Source organism: Ovis canadensis, chromosome 15 (genome assembly GCF_042477335.2).
Source record: "Ovis canadensis isolate MfBH-ARS-UI-01 breed Bighorn chromosome 15, ARS-UI_OviCan_v2, whole genome shotgun sequence".
Lineage (NCBI taxonomy): Eukaryota > Metazoa > Chordata > Mammalia > Artiodactyla > Bovidae > Ovis > Ovis canadensis.
In genome coordinates this window covers 86,951,195-86,970,177 of record NC_091259.1, presented here as the reverse complement: position 1 = coordinate 86,970,177, position 18,983 = coordinate 86,951,195, and the positions used below count along the sequence as shown (strand labels likewise).

The 18,983-nt window shown below is 38.2% G+C and overlaps 2 protein-coding genes across 2 annotated transcripts; one reads left to right on the top strand and one right to left on the bottom strand.

Annotated features, from left to right (window-relative positions):
* Nucleotides 1-355: 355 nt before the first annotated feature.
* On the top strand, nucleotides 356-1,297 carry LOC138420612 (olfactory receptor 5AL1-like). The gene has a single exon (XM_069553920.1). The coding sequence runs from the start codon at nucleotides 356-358 to the stop codon at nucleotides 1,295-1,297; it is 942 nt and encodes a 313-aa protein (XP_069410021.1).
* Nucleotides 1,298-10,652: 9,355 nt separating this feature from the next.
* OR8U3 (olfactory receptor family 8 subfamily U member 3) lies at nucleotides 10,653-11,612 on the bottom strand. Its single transcript, XM_069553573.1, has one exon. The coding sequence runs from the start codon at nucleotides 11,610-11,612 to the stop codon at nucleotides 10,653-10,655; it is 960 nt and encodes a 319-aa protein (XP_069409674.1).
* Between the last annotated feature and the right edge of the window lie 7,371 nt (nucleotides 11,613-18,983).

Genomic DNA, 18,983 nt, shown 5'->3' with positions numbered 1-18,983 from the left:
TATTTCAACAATTAAAAAATTATTTGTGCTCAAATAACTCTATCTTTATTTTATTTTATTAAAAATAGATAAATTATTCAATTATGTTAGATTTTAAATAGAAGGCCATCTTTCTATCTTTCCAAACCTCATAGAATTTCATACTTTGGAAATTCTGCAGAGAACAAATCACTTCATTCTGAAATCAGATTTGCATGGAGAGTCTCCTTGGAATGTGTTCAATGTAAGATCAGGGTGGAGCAGAATCAGTTCCCATCATCTGCTTGATTATCTCTAAGGGAGACAAGAATACTCAGACTGTGTGCTCTAGGGGGTTTTATTGTAAAAAACAAAAATTTATTGTTAAATCTCTACTATGGCAAAAGGCAATTATTCTGCAGTGTCTGAGTTTATCCTCTTGGGACTCACAGATAATCCAGAACTTCAAGCCACTCTCTTTGGTGTATTCCTAGTAATCTATTTTGCTAGTGTCCTGGGTAATCTTGGTTTGATTGTGCTAATACAAGTCAGCCCGCAGCTTCACACACCCATGTATTTTTTTCTCAGCCACCTGGCTTTTATTGATTTTTCTTTTACTTCGTCTGTCACCCCAAACACCTTGGTGAGTTTTCTGTGTGAAGTTAACAGAATAACATTTTATGTGTGTGCCATTCAGCTGTGCTGCTTCATTACATTTGTGGTTTGTGAACAGTATTTGCTCTCAATCATGGCCTATGATAGGTATGTTGCCATTTGCAACCCTTTACTGTATGCCATCCTCATGCCTAAAAGACTCTGTATTCGGATCATTGCTAGCACATATATTTACGGATTCGCTGTGGGTCTTGCGCAGACAGTCGCAACATTCCTCTTGTCTTTCTGTAGCTCCAATAGGGTCAACCACTTCTACTGTGATGACGTTCCCTTGGTCGCGCTGGCTTGCTCTGACACTCACGTCAAAGAGCTGATGCTGTTAATCATTGCTGGACTCAACACCCTTTGCTCTCTACTGATCGTGGTCATTTCTTACATCTTTATCCTCTTTGCCATTCTGAGGATCCGTTCTGCTGAAGGAAGGCAAAAAGCCTTTTCTACCTGTGTTTCCCATCTCACCTCCATCACCATATTTTATGCAACAATCATTTTTATGTACCTCCTGCCCAATTCAAGCCATTCTCTGAACACAGATAAATTTGCTTCGGTGTTCTATGTGGTAGTGATTCCCATGTTAAACCCATTGATCTATAGCTTGAGGAATCAGGAAGTAAAGAATGCACTGAAGAGAATTATAGAAAAGTTGCATTTGGCTATCAAATAACTGAAAAAATCAAGGACAGGGAGGAACTCCAAGCCTCAACTTGGAGTTGAGGCTTATCTAGAGTCAAAATGCTGATAAATGATAGGGTCAAATTCCTCACTTTCAGTGTTCATATTTACTTAATGTCTTACCCACTCTGTCATTCTTGGTGATTTACACGTGAAAGGCATTTTGTAAATTTTAAGGTGTTAAATTGTAAAAGGAGAAAGAGGCAGACAAACAAGGAAACACAGAGAGTGAAACAGAGATAGAGATATTTTAACCTATTTGAAAAGACATCTTTATAATTAAAGAAATGGAACATAAGGCATAGTGACTTTATCTGAATTCTGTGTCATTTTTTTTTCCAACACGCTGAATAATGTTCCTAACACTCCTCTTCTTGCATTCAGCAGAGCCACCTTGACATTGAGCCCTTGGTGACGCCGATCCTGACACTGTGTCAGTTTAGTTCACTAGAGCTCTTTCCTGCCATATAACTCCTTGCTTGTTCTGTGTCAATTGTGATTAGGAACATGGACTCTTCCTTCACACAGTTTGGCCAACGATTTTAGTTTTCCAAGTAATAGCTGTTATCTTGGGTAAATTATTATATTTCACATCTCTTTTTCTTGGTTTCTTCATCTACAATAGTAATAGTTCTTTTGTCCTGGACTGATTGTGAAGATTAAATAAGATTATGACTATAAAAGGCTTACATAGTTCATAGTACATGCCAAGCACTTCATGAGTGTTAACTATTACACCTAATTAGTAACATTATTTTCAGCATTGTTATTGCATGCATAGCCTTTTTAGAAAGAGTTGGCAACGTGATATGCTTTATTTTAAAATCAACAAAATGAAAATATAAAAGCTAACAAGTTATTGTATTGTCATCATTAAAACAATTTCATTCCTTTTCATTTTAGTTTCAAATTGATATAAATGACTTTTTAAGCATTTGTAACATTTGTACATTGTTAAAGTGCTCAGTTTGATAAGTTTTGGAACATCACCGCACGAAAATGCTGAACAAGTTCGTCCAATGCCCCAGGGTTCCTCCTCCGCTGACCCTGGGCAGCCACCACCTGGTTCCTGCCACTACGATTGCTTTGCCATTCTTACACTCATGCTGCATGCTAGTTTGCTTCAGTCATGTCTGACTGCTTATTTCCTACAGTTTGATATAAATGGAATCAGCAATATGAACCCTTTAAGATAGAAAAATTTCATATTTCAGAAGTGCAAACAGCTTCATGTTGAACATTTGAACATCTCTGAAAGTGCATTGCCCACACCATTGAGATGCTGTGCAGCGTCCACACCACTGAGCTAGTCTAAGGCCATTCTACTTCCCACGCATGTGTGCATGCTGTCCCTTCAGTCATGTCCTTGTGACCCCATGGACTGTAGCCCACCAGGCTCCTCTTCCCATGGGATTCTCCAGGCAAGAACACTGGAGTGGGGTGCCGTGCCCTCCTCCAGGGCATCTTCCCGATCCAGGGAAGGAAGAGGGGCCCTGGCTTCTGCATTGGCAGGCAGGTTGTTACCACCAGCACAAACTGGGAAACCCATCCTACCTCCCACTGCCCCTAAATTTCATCACAATTGCTTTTATTAATTTTGTTGGGGTGTAGTTGCTTTACAATATTGCATTAGTTTCCTGCCGCACAGCAAAGTGAATTAGTTACACATATACACATATCCACTGGTTTTTAGATTCACTTCCCATTTAGGTCACCACAGAGCACTGAATAGAGATCCCTGTACTGTACAGTGGGTTCTCATCAGTTATCTGTTTCATACAGAGCAGTGTATATATGTCAATCCCAGTCTCCAAATTCACCCATCTGTCTTTCCTCCCTTGGCAATCATAAGTTTCCTTTCTATATGTATATGTGCAATTCTATTTCTGTTTTGCAAACAATTCATCTACAATTTTTGTAGATTCCACATATAAAAGATATTATATATTTGTCTTTTTCTGACTTACTTCACTCACTTTGACAGTCTCTAGATCCATCCTTGTTCCTGTTATTAGTATTGTTTCATTCTTTTTTATGGTTGAGTAAGATTCCATTCATCTGGTCCCATCACTTCATGGGAAATAGATGGCGAAACAGTGGAAACAGTGTCAGACTTTATTTTTTGGGGCTCCAAAATCACTGCAGATGGTGACTGCAGCCATGAAATTAAAAGACGCTTACTCCTTGGAAGAAAAGTTATGACTAACCTAGATAGCATATTCAAAAGCAGAGATATTGCTTTGCCAACAAAGGTCTGTCTAGTCAAGGCTATGTTTTTTCCAGTAGTCATGTATGGGTGTGAGAGTTGGACTGTGAAGAAAGCTGAGTGCTGAAGAATTGATGTTTTTGAACTGTGGTATTAGAGAAGACTCTTGAGAGTCCCTTGGACTGCAAGGAGATCCAACCAGTCCATCCTAAAGAAGATCAGTCCTGGGTGTTCATTGGAAGGACTGATGCTGAAGCTGAAACTCCAATACTTTGGCCACCTCATGGGAAGAGTTGACTCATTGGAAAAGACCCAGATGCTGGGAGGGATTGGGGACAGGAGGAGAAGGGGACGACAGAGGATGAGATGGCTGGATGGCATCACCGACTTGATGGACATGGGTTTAGGTGAACTCCAGGAGTTGGTGATGGACAGGAAGTCCTGGCGTGCTGCGCTTCATGCGGTCGCAAAAAGCCGGACACGACTGAGCGACTGAGCTGAACTGAACTGGAGATTCCATTGTACCTATGTACCACATCTTCCTAATCCCTTCCTCTGTTGATGGGCATTTGAGTTGCTCCCATGTCCAGGCTATTGCAAATTGTGCTGCAAAGCACACTGGGGCGTGTGCAGTCTTAGAAATTATGGTTTTCTGCAGATATACCTCCAGGTGGGCTTCCCCAGTAACTCAGCTGGTAAAGTTGCCCAGGAGACCTTGTTTCAAGCCCTGGGTGGGGAAGATCATTCAAAGGAGGGCACGGCAACCCACTCCAGTATGCTTGCCTGGAGAATCCCCATGGACAGAGGAGCCTGGTGGGTGACAGTCCATAGGTTGCAAAGAATCGGACATGAATGAGCAAGTAAGGACACAAACAGCAGCTGTAGTTTTATTTTAAGGAACTTCCATACTGTTCTCCATAGTGGTTATACTGATTTACATCCCCACCAACAGTATAGGAGGGTTCTTTTTTCCCTATACTCTCTCTAGCATGCAATGTCTGTAGATATTTTGAAGATGGATAGACATTTCTCCAAAGAAGACATATAGATAGTAAAAGAATACATGAAAAGATGCTCAATATCACTAATTGTTATTGAAATGCAAATCAAAACTACAGTTGGGTAGCAATGACAACCCACTCAAATATGCTTACTTGGAGAATTCCATGGACAGAGGAGTCTGACAGGTCTCAAAGAATTGGACAGGACTGAGCAAATATCACTCACTCACTCACTTACCTAGTTGGCCATTTTAAGTTTATTTTTGAATGGCCATTTTAAAGTTAGTTTTTCTTGTGTTTGTGAACATATTTGAAACTGAATTTTTTTTGGTTCTTCCATTCCTGCTATTAAAATAAGCAGATATTTTCTTGAAACAAAATTTAAGCTATTTTTTACATTTAGCAAGGATTGCATTAATAAAATATTAATTTATTTGGTTCCACTTTTTTCAAAGTAAAAACAGAGATAAACTCAGTTGAATCTTCTTCTGTGTGTCTGGTGCTGGATGAAACTCTTTAAATGGATGGTATCAGCTACTTTTTATAACACTCTACTGAGATGGCTATTTAAAAAATAAAAAGTCCAAAACAGTTTTTGTAGTTCTTTAATAAGCATGTAGCTAATAACTAGAAAAAAAATTAGTTTAATTTTGGTAAAACAGATTTTTAGTGACTATTTTAAACATTTTTAACCATGGAGTCAGAGAAGACTCTCAAGAGTCCCTTGGACTGCAGGGAAATCAAACCAGTCAATCCAAAAGGAAACATCAGTCCTGAGTATTCACTGGAAGGACTGATGCTGAGGCTGAAGCTCCAACATTTTGTCCACCCAATGCAAAGAGACGACTCATTGGAAAAGACCCTAATGCCAGGAAAGTTTGAGGGCAGGAGGAGAAGTGGATGAGAGAGGATGGGATGGTTGGATGGCACCACCGACTTGATGGCCATGAGTCTGAGTAAGCTCCAGGAGCTGGTGATGGACAGGGAAGCCTGGTGTGCTGCAGTCCATGGGGTCACAAAGAATTGGACAGGACTGAGTGGCTGAACTGAACTGGTTTTGAACATTGATCCAAATTCACTTACAAACTAAATTTAAATTATTTATTTAATTAGAAAAATAATTTGAAAGATAGATGAGCCTGAATCTGGCACAATGAATGAATGTTTCATGAGGCTCACATACTCTGGAAAAGAAAATGAAGGGAAAAGTCACCACACTTGGGGCAAAAGCTCTTTTCCTTTATCATTTCTTTGCCTTCCAGTGATGTTAATTTCAGAATTTCTGAGAATATTGAATCATCTCCCAAAAGCTAGAGTCTTAATAGTTTCTAAAAGTGTATCCACATTTCACTTCTACACTTTGGTGTCACTTGGTCCCTTTGCTATTACATGACTGCTTTGGCTTAGAATATAAGGAAAGGGTTTTAACAGCTCGGAGGCACAAGTTTTTCATGTAAGTTGAGATATTCAGGAGAAATGAACTCTAATGGTCCTCAGCCTGGATTATTACTTATATAATAAAATATCAACATCCTATGCTTTAATTTAATTATCTAAAAAACAAATTAAGTGACAAGAAGAAGGTCTGAGGGGAAAAAAAAAACAGTCTATAAATATATAATTACCAATGGTTTTTCTTCATAGATAACACTGTAATGTTACTATGAAACAGTCAAACTATATTAAAACCTGGGCTTCTTTGAACTAATATGTAAATAAAAATATAATTGAAGGAATATGAGGTACTTATACATAAGCAACAAAAAATTAAACTCATCAGAATATTTACATTCTAAACATATTCTTCATAATCTAGTAGTTTTACAACAATTTATTTTGTTAAGTTAATAAATCATACTTCAAGAAAACTTAACTTCATATGTTTTCTACTTATCATTTTCAAAAAGGTAAAATGGGTTAAAGCTCACTTTCTTTGTTTTGTAAATCCTGATTTTCACATTGCTAAACTTAAATGCATATTACTTATTTCTTAGCATTGGTAAGAGGATTAAATTAGTTGATAAAATTCAAAATTAGGCTAAGCAATAGGAAACACTCAATAAATATCAGGTATTTTTCTTCTTTTTCTTTGTTGCTAGTAAACAACTGCATAAGTGAGTGATGGTCTTTGTTTAAATATATCATGTAAAAATAAGTTGTAAAGAAAGTGTGTTGTCCTTTTTAAAATAATTCAATTGTCACTCAAGAAACTGAAAAGTTGATGTATGACAAAACCAATACAGTATTGTAAAGTAATTAGCCTCCAATTAAAATAAATAAATTTATATTTTAAAAATTTTAAAAAAAGAAACTGAAAAGAATTGAGAGGAGCTTGCTTTCTGTATGAAAGGGTCCGTTTTCTTCCTCAGGTTAGAGTAATTTTCTGCCTTTTTAAAAATTTATATACAACTGTATTATTTTTTAAATTATTTCCATTATAGGTTACTACAAGATATTGAGTATAGTTCCCTGCTACATAGTAAACCTTTATTGCATGTCTACTTTTTAATTAGAAATTTAACATTCTATTCAGAGTAAGTCAAACAAGTAGAATCAAATGTCACAAATTTTTAGTTAGGCAAAAATTCATAATTTTTCTAAAATACATATATTATATATATTATTTACATAAGTATATGCAAAATATTTTCTATTACTTTTGATAAAGGTTTAAGAAAGAACATCCAAAAAAAAATGATGGGGAAATTGGAAAACATAAACAAAATGAAATGGGAGCATTGATTACGAAAGAGAAAAAGTGAAACGAACGAGGTAAAAGTTAAGAGATCATCATATAGTCCAGTTGTTTTTAAACATGATTGCTCCTTAGAAATATATCTGGAGCTATGGAAAAAAAAAATACCTGTATACCATTATTTCTTCAAATATATTTTCTGCCCCTATCTCTCTCTCTTCTCTTTCAGGGATCCCTTTAGTGTGAATATTATTATACTTGATATTGACACAGAGGTCCCTTAAACTCTCCTCCTTTTTATAAACTTTGTCTTCTTGTTGCTGTTCTTATTGGGTGATTTTCACTATTCTATCTTCCAAATCATTTTTCTCTAGCGTTGATCTCCTCTCGTCTATGTATATATACACATGTCTTTTAAAATTTCAGCTGTCGTGTTCAGTTGGGTTGGTCCTTTCTTATATTCCCCATCTCTGTTGCTGTTTCTCGCTGAATCTCTCCATTCATTTTCTGAGTTTGGTGAACCTCCTTTGATCATTTCTTTGAACTCTTAGGTAAACACTTATCTAAAGACCATTTCATTAGGGTTTGTTCTGGGGTTTTATTTTGCTTTTCTGTTTGGAACTCATTCCTTTGTCTCCTCATTATGCTTGACTTTTGCTTTCTATTCCTATGAATTAGGCAAAGCACCGACCTCTCCTCGTCTTGAAGGAGTATCTTTGTGTGGGTGCATCTCTGGTGTTCACTGCTTGCAACTGGTGACTTTGACAGGTTGACTCCAGCTAGAGTGAGTGCAGCCTGGGATAGCCCTGGGGAAGTGCTGCTCCTAAGACTGCCTAAGAATATGGATTTTGATATTTTAGCTGAGGGAATGATGTTTCACAGTACAGTTTTAAAGGCCGCACAAAATTGTATGTGTCTGTTTAGGAAGAAGCTGAATAACATAACTATTGATTGTAAGTGAATTTCTTCTTGAATTTCCCTGAGAAAAGTCAAGATTACTTTAAGAAATGACTGCTAAAAGTAAAGGATTAAAACTGTGTAGACATGAAAACTCCAATTAGTGTTTCAAGATTGCTATTGTAAATAATCTTTGGAAGCAAAAAGGTAAAGTGAAACTCCAGAAGAGCAGAGTTCCTCAAGTGAGGCACTAAGATTCTTTACGTTTGAATTTCTTTACCTGTGAAAGAGAAGCTTCCTATGTTGTTTCTCTGTGTTTTGTATGGGATATGTGAGCATATGTGTGAATATCCATCATATAAATACGTACTCATGAGGCATAGTGCAGTGACTAGAAGTGCCATGTTCTCTGTCAAACCTGATTTAAAACTCTGAGGATTCATTCAACTCACAAGATTCTAAACACACTTCACGGCAACATACATGGGTTTCTTACAAATTAAGTGCAGAAGAGGAAAGAAATAATTCCCTTGTACAGTATATCTCAAAGCTTCCCTATTGGCTCAGGGGTGAAGAATTCAGCTGCCAATGCAGGAGACTCAGGCTTGATCTCTGCTTGGGAAGATCCCCTGGAAAAGGAAAGGGCAACCCACTCCGGTATTCTAACCTGGAACGTGCTATGGACAGAGGAGCCTGGTGGGCTAGAATCCATAGGGTCACGAAAGAGTCAGATTTGACTTAGCAACTAAAGAACAACATTACAGACTTCAAACTATATTTTATATAATGACCGTAACCACCAAAATCACCTTCCAAAATGGTAAAATGATAATATTAAATCAGTAATTTAATCAATTTTTATGAACTGTCAAAATAATAAAAGAACTTAGAATCACTAATTTTTAAATTTCATGACATGATCCTATAAGGGTGATTGAATAAATGACATTGTGGTCTAAGATTATTTCTATTTGAACATAAGAGAATTTATTCATTTTTAAAATATATTTTCCTATAAACCATGTTTTCCAATTATATTTAAAAGTCTGATAATGACACCTCTAAGCATAGATAACCCATAATTAGGTTTCCCAGCTGGCTCAGTGAATCTGCCTGCCAATGCTGGGCACCTGAGTTCGATCCCTGGTTCAGGAAGAACCCCGGGAGAAAGGAGTGGTAACCCACTCAAGTATTCTTGCCTGGGAAATCCCATGGACAGAGGAAACTGGTAGGCTACAGTCCATGGGGACACAAAGAATCTAATGAAACTTAGCAAACTAAATAACAATAACAGGATGATCTATAATTAGAGCTTCCCAGATGATTCTAGTGGTAAAGATTCTGCCTGCAGTGCAGGAGACACAGGAGAGGCAAATTCAAGCCCTGAGTTGGAAAGGTCACCTGGAGTAGGAAGTGGCAGCCCACTCCAGAATTCTTCCCTGGAGAATCCAATGGACTGAGAACCCTGGTAGGGTACAGTCCAAAGTGTTGCAAAGAATTAGACACGACTGAGAGACTAAGAGTGCAATCTATAATACCCTTTACTCTTAACAGCCAAAGTGTTAAAAAAACAAAGTTCAAATAGACTTGAATTAGAACTTAGAATATTCCTATTATTAGTTATGTGACCTTAGACAATTTATAAATTATTGAGACCCAGATGTGAAACCTTACACTCCAGTAGATTTGATATATAGGATTAAGTGGAACTAGGTGATTAAAATCCTGGAAGGTAGTAGAAATCTAACTAAGCTTTGTCTTTCTTATTTAAGACTGATAAACTTTTGAAAACTTAACTGATTACTTTTTAGTTACACTTGAAAGTATTGATATAACAACACATAGAACTTATGGGCTTCCCAGGTGGTGCTAATGGTAAAGAATCTGCCTCCAGGAGACGTATGAGATGCAGACTTGATTTCTGGGTCAGGAAGATCCCCTGCAGGGCATGGCAATCCACTCCAGTATTCTTGCCCAATAAATCCCATGAACAGAGGAGCCTGACAGGCTGAAGTCCATGGAGTCACGAAGAGTTGAAAGTGACTTAGCAGGCATAGCACTTACTATAACAGGATACAGTTCTGAGCCTTTCATAAACATTAACCTGTTTAACCTTCAAAACCAATCAACCATTCAGTTCCCATTATTTTGTAAAGTTGGAAAGAGAGTCATGCAGAGTTCAGGTCAATTGTCCCAAATTTCACAGCTAATAAAAGAAGATAGAATTCAAACTGATGCAGTCTTGGTTCTAGAGTTCTGAGTTCCAAGAAAAAGATGCTGCTACCTTTGTTTGGGATACATGTATATGTGTTTGGGAGTGTATTTCTGTTTGCTTTTGAAGATGATTTCATGGTCTTTAAATGCTACTATGTCCTGAGCCAGACTCAGAATCAAACTGACTTTCCAGAATTGACCTGGGTCTTTGTAGTAATTACCAGGGTCTGTTGAATTAATAATCACATTTTCACTTTACTAGTAAAGAAATTATAAGCAATGTCAAAAAGGCAAAGACTGACTTATTTTTCTTCTTGCATTTAATACAATGTTATTATTTTCTTAATTTTAATGTCTTTAAAATTTCACAACCTTTTCCCAAGACTTTCTTGGAGGCATCTTTCACCTCTTTATTTCTTAGACTATAGATGAGTGGGTTCAACATGGGGATCACTACAGTGTAAAACACAGATGCCATTTTGTCTGTGTCCAGGGAGTGGTTTGACTTGGGTTGCAGGTACATAAAGATCAGCGTGCCATAAAAAATAGTAACAGCCACCATGTGGGAGCCACAGGTAGAAATGGCCTTGAGTCGCCCCTGGGTAGAGCAGATCCTTAGGATGGCGGTGATGATGAAGAGGTAGGAGGTGAGGACAATGGAAGACGAACAGATCATATCAAAACCAGCAAAGGCAAAGATCAGAATTTCCTTCATGCGTGTGTCTGAGCATGACAGAGCCAGGAGAGGGAGGTCATCACAGTAGAAATGGTTAATAACATTGGGGCCACAGTAAGTTAGACGGAAGGTGATGATGGTATGGAACAGGGCGACCAGAAAGCTGTATATATATGGAACTGCCACTAGTTGAATGCAGACTCTCTTTGACATCAGTGTAGAATAATGCAGGGGACTACAGATTGCCACATAGCGATCATAGGCCATGGAAGCTAAGAGGAAACACTCTGTGATCATGAAGGTGAGAAAACAGCCCAGTTGCGTTGCACAAGCATAGAAAGCAATAGTGTTGTGCTCCACAACAAAGTTCACCATCATCTTTGGTGTGATAGCAGAGGAGTAGCAAAGATCAACAAAGGCCAAGTGACTGAGGAAATAGTACATAGGTGTGTGGAGTCGAGCATCACTTCTGATCAAGGTTATCAAGCCCAGGTTGCCCAGCACCGTGACCAGGTAAATGACCAACAACACCACGAAGCAGGGGACCTGAAGCTCTGGCTGGTCTGTAATTCCCTTGAGAATGAATTCAGTGACAAAAGTAAGATTCACTTTAGCCATTTAATCTGATGGATTTTGAAGAGTTTGTTGTGAGTTGAAGAATAAAAATGACACCTTCTACAGCCTTTGCCAGTGCTGGGGAAGGTGATCATTAGCATCTTCTATCCGTGAGTCACACCACCTTGTGGGCAAAAGGTAGCTGCTGCTCTCCAATGACATGCCATTCTTGCTCCAGGGAAAGGAATCTATTACTCTCAGAGTAGTCTTCTTAAGCCTTACTTTGCTTTACAAAGAAGTGGTGCTCTTTGCTTTATGATGTAGAAAATATGGGAAGATGCTGATGAAAAATTAAATAGTATCTGAAAGAAAGCACTTGAGACAACTAATAGTAATATTCCAGTGTTTTTGATGTCACCAAGGTTTTGATGCCCATGTATATGTTACAGGGAATGACTTACTCCATGCTGGATATATTTTGTTTCTTTAACCTTTGTTTCCTGTTGCGCTTGTTCACTGAAAGAATACTGTTCATACGTATTGGTCTGCTTCGGAAAACCCTGCCCCTCTGCCTGAATGTTAAATCAAAGTGCATTTGTTCAGGACCCTGTCCACTTGTGGATGGCTATAGGAGGGAAGAAATGAACACATCCTCTGCCCATGGCTTGCCATTCCAGGAGATATTTGCAAAGCTAATGGCCTTTTAAATTTACTTCTTCATCCACCCATCATCTCTGTTCTATAAACGAACCTGTCATCTGGACCCCGATTAGATGATTATTTTGAGACATCAGTCTGCTATCTTCTTTGTCTGCTGGCTTTCTGTATAAAGTCAATATTCCTTGCCTCAACACCTAAATTCACAATTAATTGGCTTGCCTTGCAGTAAGGAGTGGAGAAGGTGATGATGCCCCACTCCAGTGTTCTTGCCTGGAGAATCCCAGGGACGGGGTCCCCAAAGCTTTAAAATATAAAAAATAATCTAGCACGACTTACTTACTTTTATAAAGTAAGTACTTGATGCTATGTAAGTTAAAAGGTAATTAATCAGACCTGTGGGAAAATATCATTTTCATAGGAATTAAAGAGACTTAGCATTATTCTCCAATTCAAAAATTTACTGCATTTTGTAGTTTGTTTCTGAGAGATAACATTAAGTAGTCTGTTAGGTAATTTATTCTATACTATATGTAGATAAACACCTTTTCCCATAAACATGTGTCAGTATATTTCAGGGGCTTAAAATATCCAAAGTACTTACCTTCAGTTGTAAACAAAGTTTTGTGGATACATGTATAGTAGTTCTTGATGAATGCTTCAGAATAATTACCTGTATTTTTGACAGCTCTGGAAAAATAAGACTGCTGCTGCTGCTGCTGCTGCTGCTGCTGCTGCTGCTGCTGCTAAGATGCATCAGTCGTGTCTGACTCTATGCGACCCCATAAAGGGAAGCCCACCAGGCTCCCCCATCCCTGGGATTCTCCAGGCAAGAACACTGGAGTGGGTTGCCATTTCCTTCTCCAATGCATGAAAGTGAAAAATGAAAGTGAAGTTGTTCAGTCGTGTCCGACTCTTAGCGACCCCATGGACTGTAGCCTACCAGGCTCCTCTGTCCATGGGATTTCCCAGGCAAGAGTACTGGAGTGGGGTGCTGTTGCCTTCTCCGGAAAAATAAGACTAGTTTCTCTAGATCCAATGTTAGCCTACTTGAATTTTATTTTTGATCCTCTCTTTATTTCCCACATAGTGGAACCATGAAATATTAACAAAAATAGTAACCTCAAGACATTATTGTGTATAACTCCTTCATATTTCAAATTTTATTTATTAATACTATTATTATTTATCTGTTGAAGTTGAGGACTGTCCTTACAGATACTCTACACAGTGCAAAACATGAATTCACTTGTGGTATGGGCTTCCCGCACAGCTCAGTTGGTCTAGCTGCAATGCAGGAGAACCCAGTTCAATTCCTGGGTCTGGACAGGCTGCCCACTCCAGTATTCTTGGGCTTCTTTTGTGGCTCAGCTGGTAAAGAATCCGCCAGCTATGCGGGACACTTGGGTTCAATCCCTGGGTTGGAAAGATCCTTGAGAAGGGACAGGCTTGCCCACTCCAGTATTCTTGGGCTTCTTTTGTGGCTCAGCTGGTGAAGAATCTGCCAGCAATGCAGGAGACTTGGGTTCAATCCCTGGGTTGGAAAGATCCTTAAGAAGGGAAAGGCTACCCACTCTAGGATCTGGCCTGGAGAATTCCATGGACTGTGAAGTCCATGGGGTCCCAAAGAGTTGGACATGACTGAGAGACTTTCACTTTTCCTAGTTTCTTGCTAACACATTCTGATGAAATTTCTATCATATCTGAGTAGCAATGGAAAAAGCCCAGGCTTAGAGGTATGGTCACAGAATAGGGACTTCCCTGGTGGCTCAGCAGTATAGACTATGCCTGCCAGTGCAGGAGATGCGGGTTCCGTTCCTATGTTGGGAAGATCCCCTAGAAAAGGAAATGGAAACCCACTCCTGTATTCTTCCCATGGACAGTGGAGCTTGGTGGGGTACAGTCCATGGGGTTGCAAAGGGTTGGAAATGACTTAGCAACTAAACAGCAACAGCAACACAGAGAGTAGATGGTACAGTATGGGTGCAACTGGCTTTGTTTGGCTGCAGAGCCCATATTCCTAATCCATCAAGCCATGCTGCCCACTGTGTAACAATACTGGCAGGTATGTCCATTTTGCTCTGGTATGAACCAAATATTTAGAGAACTCAAACATGAAAACTGTAGTTGAGCCAAATTTCAAGAGATCAAACTTTTAAAAAGTTTTCTAAAAGTATTTGAAGTGCAAACAGATATCATAGAAGGACTGAAATGCAGAGTATGAAAGTAAGAAATGCAGTTAAGGTGTTAGAAGTATTATGATTCCATTTAATACAGCAGCTCATAAGGCAGAAAGGTTCCTAGTGGAAAGCTAAGTCCCAGGTGGACGGTCGACTGTTACGCTGCAAACTTCTCGCGACTCACCTGCCTAGCCGTGGCTCTGGCTCCGAATGTGCTCATACCAAAGTCGTTTGGGTGACTTAATAGTTCCTAGATCCCTCTGAGTCTAAAGTTGACCCTCTCGAGATATCTGAAAGATGTAATATCTCCTTCTCTGTTTCTCATAAAGTATAATGAGCTGAACAAATTATAGTGGCTATTTGAAAAAATATATATATATATATAATTATCTGTATTCCTGAAGGAACTATACTTCAAGTATACCTATCAGACAATTTCCACAGAAGCAAAAGTAGGCTGTATTAGGGACAGCAATGTAAAAAGACCATACACTTTCATTCATTTAAAGAAGAACTCAAGTTTTGTGAAAGGTTAAGACCAGCATTTAAATTCTGAGTAAACTATGGGAATGTGGGTAATGTCTGTATTTTTGTTTTTTAGATCTCATCTTTCTCAATTCTAAAATCAAGTAAAACATATTTTGCCAGGGTCCAGCCCCAGTGGATCCAGGATAATTTGAAGGAGAGATGGCATGGTGAGGAAAAACTATTTAATTAGAAATATAAAGAGAGATTAGGAAGAAATAGTATAGTAGGAAAATTTAGTGGAGAAAAGAGGCTGAATAACTTGGTTTATGGGGAAAGCCAATAAAACTTCAGGACAAGAAGTTTGCACCATCTACGTTAGGCCACTGGCGCTTGTTTGACTAGTGGAGGGTGCCTCTCCTTGGGCTCCCTCTCTCACGGGACTTAAAGCCGAGGCAAGTAAGTATACATGGTGAGCCTCCTCACTCCAGATGGGAATTCAGCCTGAAAATAGAGTAAAGAGAAGACACGAGGGAAACCAGTCCAGCAACTTGCCTGTCCTCTATTGTCCAGAAAGGCCTTTTATACTTTTTTTTTTTGTACATAGAGATCAATGGATAATATAAAATTATGCAGCATCAGCAGCCCTGACTCTTATTGAGACCAGGCTTTTTCTCTGCATACCTAGTTGTATACGTAAGTCTTAGGTGGTTTACATCATCTTCTGGCCAGAAGGCCGATTTAACATTTTACGGCCCTTTTCTGATAAGGGTTTGTCAACCAGAAGACTTATTTGTGTTGTTCTTCCCAAAGTCTGGTGCCACTCTCAGAAAGAACTAAATAAAGTTACATTCTTACATAGCAAGGACACAAGAGGAGTGCAATGATATATAACAAAGAAAAGTAATTAACTCAAAAGTCTAGTGTTGCTAACATCAAAACTACTATATTCCTACTTCTATATCCTGATTACATTGATTAATATCTTTCAGGTGCCTAAAAGATAAAGAATATGGAGGCCTGGCAGAAGTCATTGACTCAATAGTGAAACCTGTTACCAATAAAATTTTTAGCTTTTTAGAAAAGGCTCTGTATCTTTAAGATGCTTTGAGCTTCGTGCCTCTCAAGGTTGGGGGCCCTAAACAATTCACAAGTTGTAAAAGTCCCCAACTGTTAGGCAAGTTAGAGAGCCATTAAAGGGGTTTGAGCTGAAACATTCTTTTCATATGCAGGAGACTGTTAACTGAAGCCCTGAGTTAACTTTTTCCAGAGAAAAGATGTTAATGTCAGAAGAGTATACGATAGCAGAGAGGAAACAGACAGATTTTGGTTTCGGGGTAGATACTCAGACAGAGGACCCCTCGAGAACTGACTTGCTTTGCCCATCAGGCCTCTCCGCATGACCTTGTCATGGGTAGGATCTCCCGTGCTGGTTCCCCGCAATATTTCATGTTTTAATGAATATTGAATGTATTAATGTATGTAAAGACTCAGTAAACTCTATGATAAATAGTGAATACTCAAAAGATATTTGCTTTAAAAAGGGAAGTAAATCAGAACATAAATAAATAAATAAATAAATAAACAAACATACTTACTCCAAACAACTACCTGAAAAATGGAAGCACGTCAACACAGTGTCAGACTCTATCTTGGTGAATCTGCACAGTAAAGGAAATGTTATCATTAATGATGAAATCCAGATTTTTTTTCACAAATTTCAAACTAGAAAATCAACTTTATTTTTTTATTTTTTGTATTTAGGGATATTAGATTTATTGTTTCTTTTTTTTTATTTTTACTTATTTTTTAAAATACAAATTTATTTGTTTTAATTGGAGGCTAATTACTTTACAATATTGTATTGGTTTTGCCATACATCAACATGAATCCGCCACAGGTATACACGTGTTCTCCATCCTGAACCCCCCTTCCTCCTCCCTCCCTGTACCATCCCTCAGGGTCATCCCAGTGAACCAGCCCCAAGCATCCAGCATCATGCATCGAACCTGGACTGGCAATTTGTTTCATATATGATATTACACATATTTCAATGCCATTCTCCCAAATCATCCCACCCTCGCCCTCTCCCACAGAGTTCAAAAGACTGTTCTATACATCTGTGTCTCTTTTGCTGTTGGCATACAGGGTTATCACTACCATCTTTCTAAATTCCATATATACGCATTAGTATACTGTATTGGTGTTTTCCTTTCTGGCTTACTTCACTCTGTATAATAGGCTCTAGTTTCATCCACCTCATTAGAACTGATTCAAAAGCATTCTTTTTAATGGCTGAGTAATACTCCATTGTGTATATGTACCACAGCTTTCTTATCCATTCGTCTGCTGATGGACATTTAGGTTGTTTCCATGTCCTGGCTATTATAAACAGTGCTGTGATGAATATTGGGGTACACGTGTCTCTTTCAATTCTGGTTTCCTCAGTGTGTATGCCCAGCAGTGGGATTGCTGGGTCATAAGGCAGTTCTATTTCCAGTATTTTAAGGAATCTCCACACTGTTCTCCATAGTGGCTGTACTAGTTTGCATTCCCACCAACAGTGTAAGAGGGTTCCCTTTTCTCCATACCTTCTCCAGCATTTATTGCTTGTAGACTTTTGGATCACAGCAATTCTGACTAGCGTGAAATGGTACCTCATTGTGGTTTTGATTTGCATTTCTCTGATGATGAGTGATGTTGAGCATCTTTTCATGGGTTTGTTAGCCATCTGTATGTCTTCTTTGGAGAAATGTCTATTTAGTTCTTTGGCCCATTTTTTGATTGGGTCGTTTATTTATTTATTTTTCTTTTGGAGTTGAGCTGCAGGAGTTGCTTGTATATTTTTGAGATTAGTTGTTTGTCAGTTGCTTCATTTACTATTATTTTCTCCCATTCAGAAGGCTGTCTTTTCACCTTGCTTATAGTTTCCTTTGTTGTGCAGAAGACTTTAAGTTTAATTAGGTCCCATTTGTCTATTTTTGCTTTGATTTCCAATATTCTGAGAGGTGGAAATCAACTTTAAACCAATCTCAAAATATGTTTGTGCATGAAAACAGTACTCAGAGCAGTAGACCAACTTCCTGAAAAAGTTATCCACTGCTTCCATTTTCTCCTGACCTTTGTCCTTTCCAACCAGTTTTTTTTTTTTCCCACAGCACTGACACCAGTCCTTTCTAGCTTGTGTGATTATTATATGATCGATAAACACAATAAACTTTCGTCAAGTTTTAGATTCCTCTGGAATCTGAAAATGTACATTATCTCACTCCTTGTCATTTATGAAACCATGATTTCCTTGATTTATTTCTTTTTTTATGTTATTTTTAGTTTATTCATTTTGGTCTTCATTGCAGTGTGTGGGCTTCTAATCCCAGTGGCTGTGCTCATTATGGACCACAGGCTTCAGAAGTCTGTGAGTTTGCAGTGCACAGGCTCAGTTTTCCCACAACATGTGGGATCTTTCCAGACCAGGGATGGAGCCTGTGTCCCCTGCACTGACAGGCAGATACTTAACCATTGGGCCACCAAGGAAGTTCCTGCTTCTTTTTCTTTTTTTTTTTTTTAACCTGTAGTAAGTACACTTAACATAAGATCTACCCACTTTAGTTTTTAAGTGCACAATAAGATATTGTTAACTATAGACAAAGTGTTGTACAGGAGATCTCTAGAGCTATTCATCTTGTGTAACTGATACTTTTCTTTCCTAAACAACTCTTATTGACCCCTTCTCCTAGATCCTGGCAACCACCATTCTACCATTTCTTTGAAAGACTATTTTAGATACATTATATAAGTGGAATAATGAGTAATTTATCCTATTCTAACTGGCTTATTTTACTTATAATATCCTCCAGGCTCATTTATGTTGTCACATTTGGCAGAATTTCTTTTTAAGGTTGACATTCCTATGTATGTATATGACACATTTTATTTTAAATTTTTTTTTTACTAAAGGAGAGTTGATATTAATTTCTTCTGCAGAGCAAAGTTATTCATATCTCTGTGTATACATATATGTATATATTCTGCCTGGAAGGCTACAGTTCATGGGGTCACAATGAGGTGGACATGACTGAGTGACTAAGCATGCATCATATATATATATATATATATATATATATATATATAT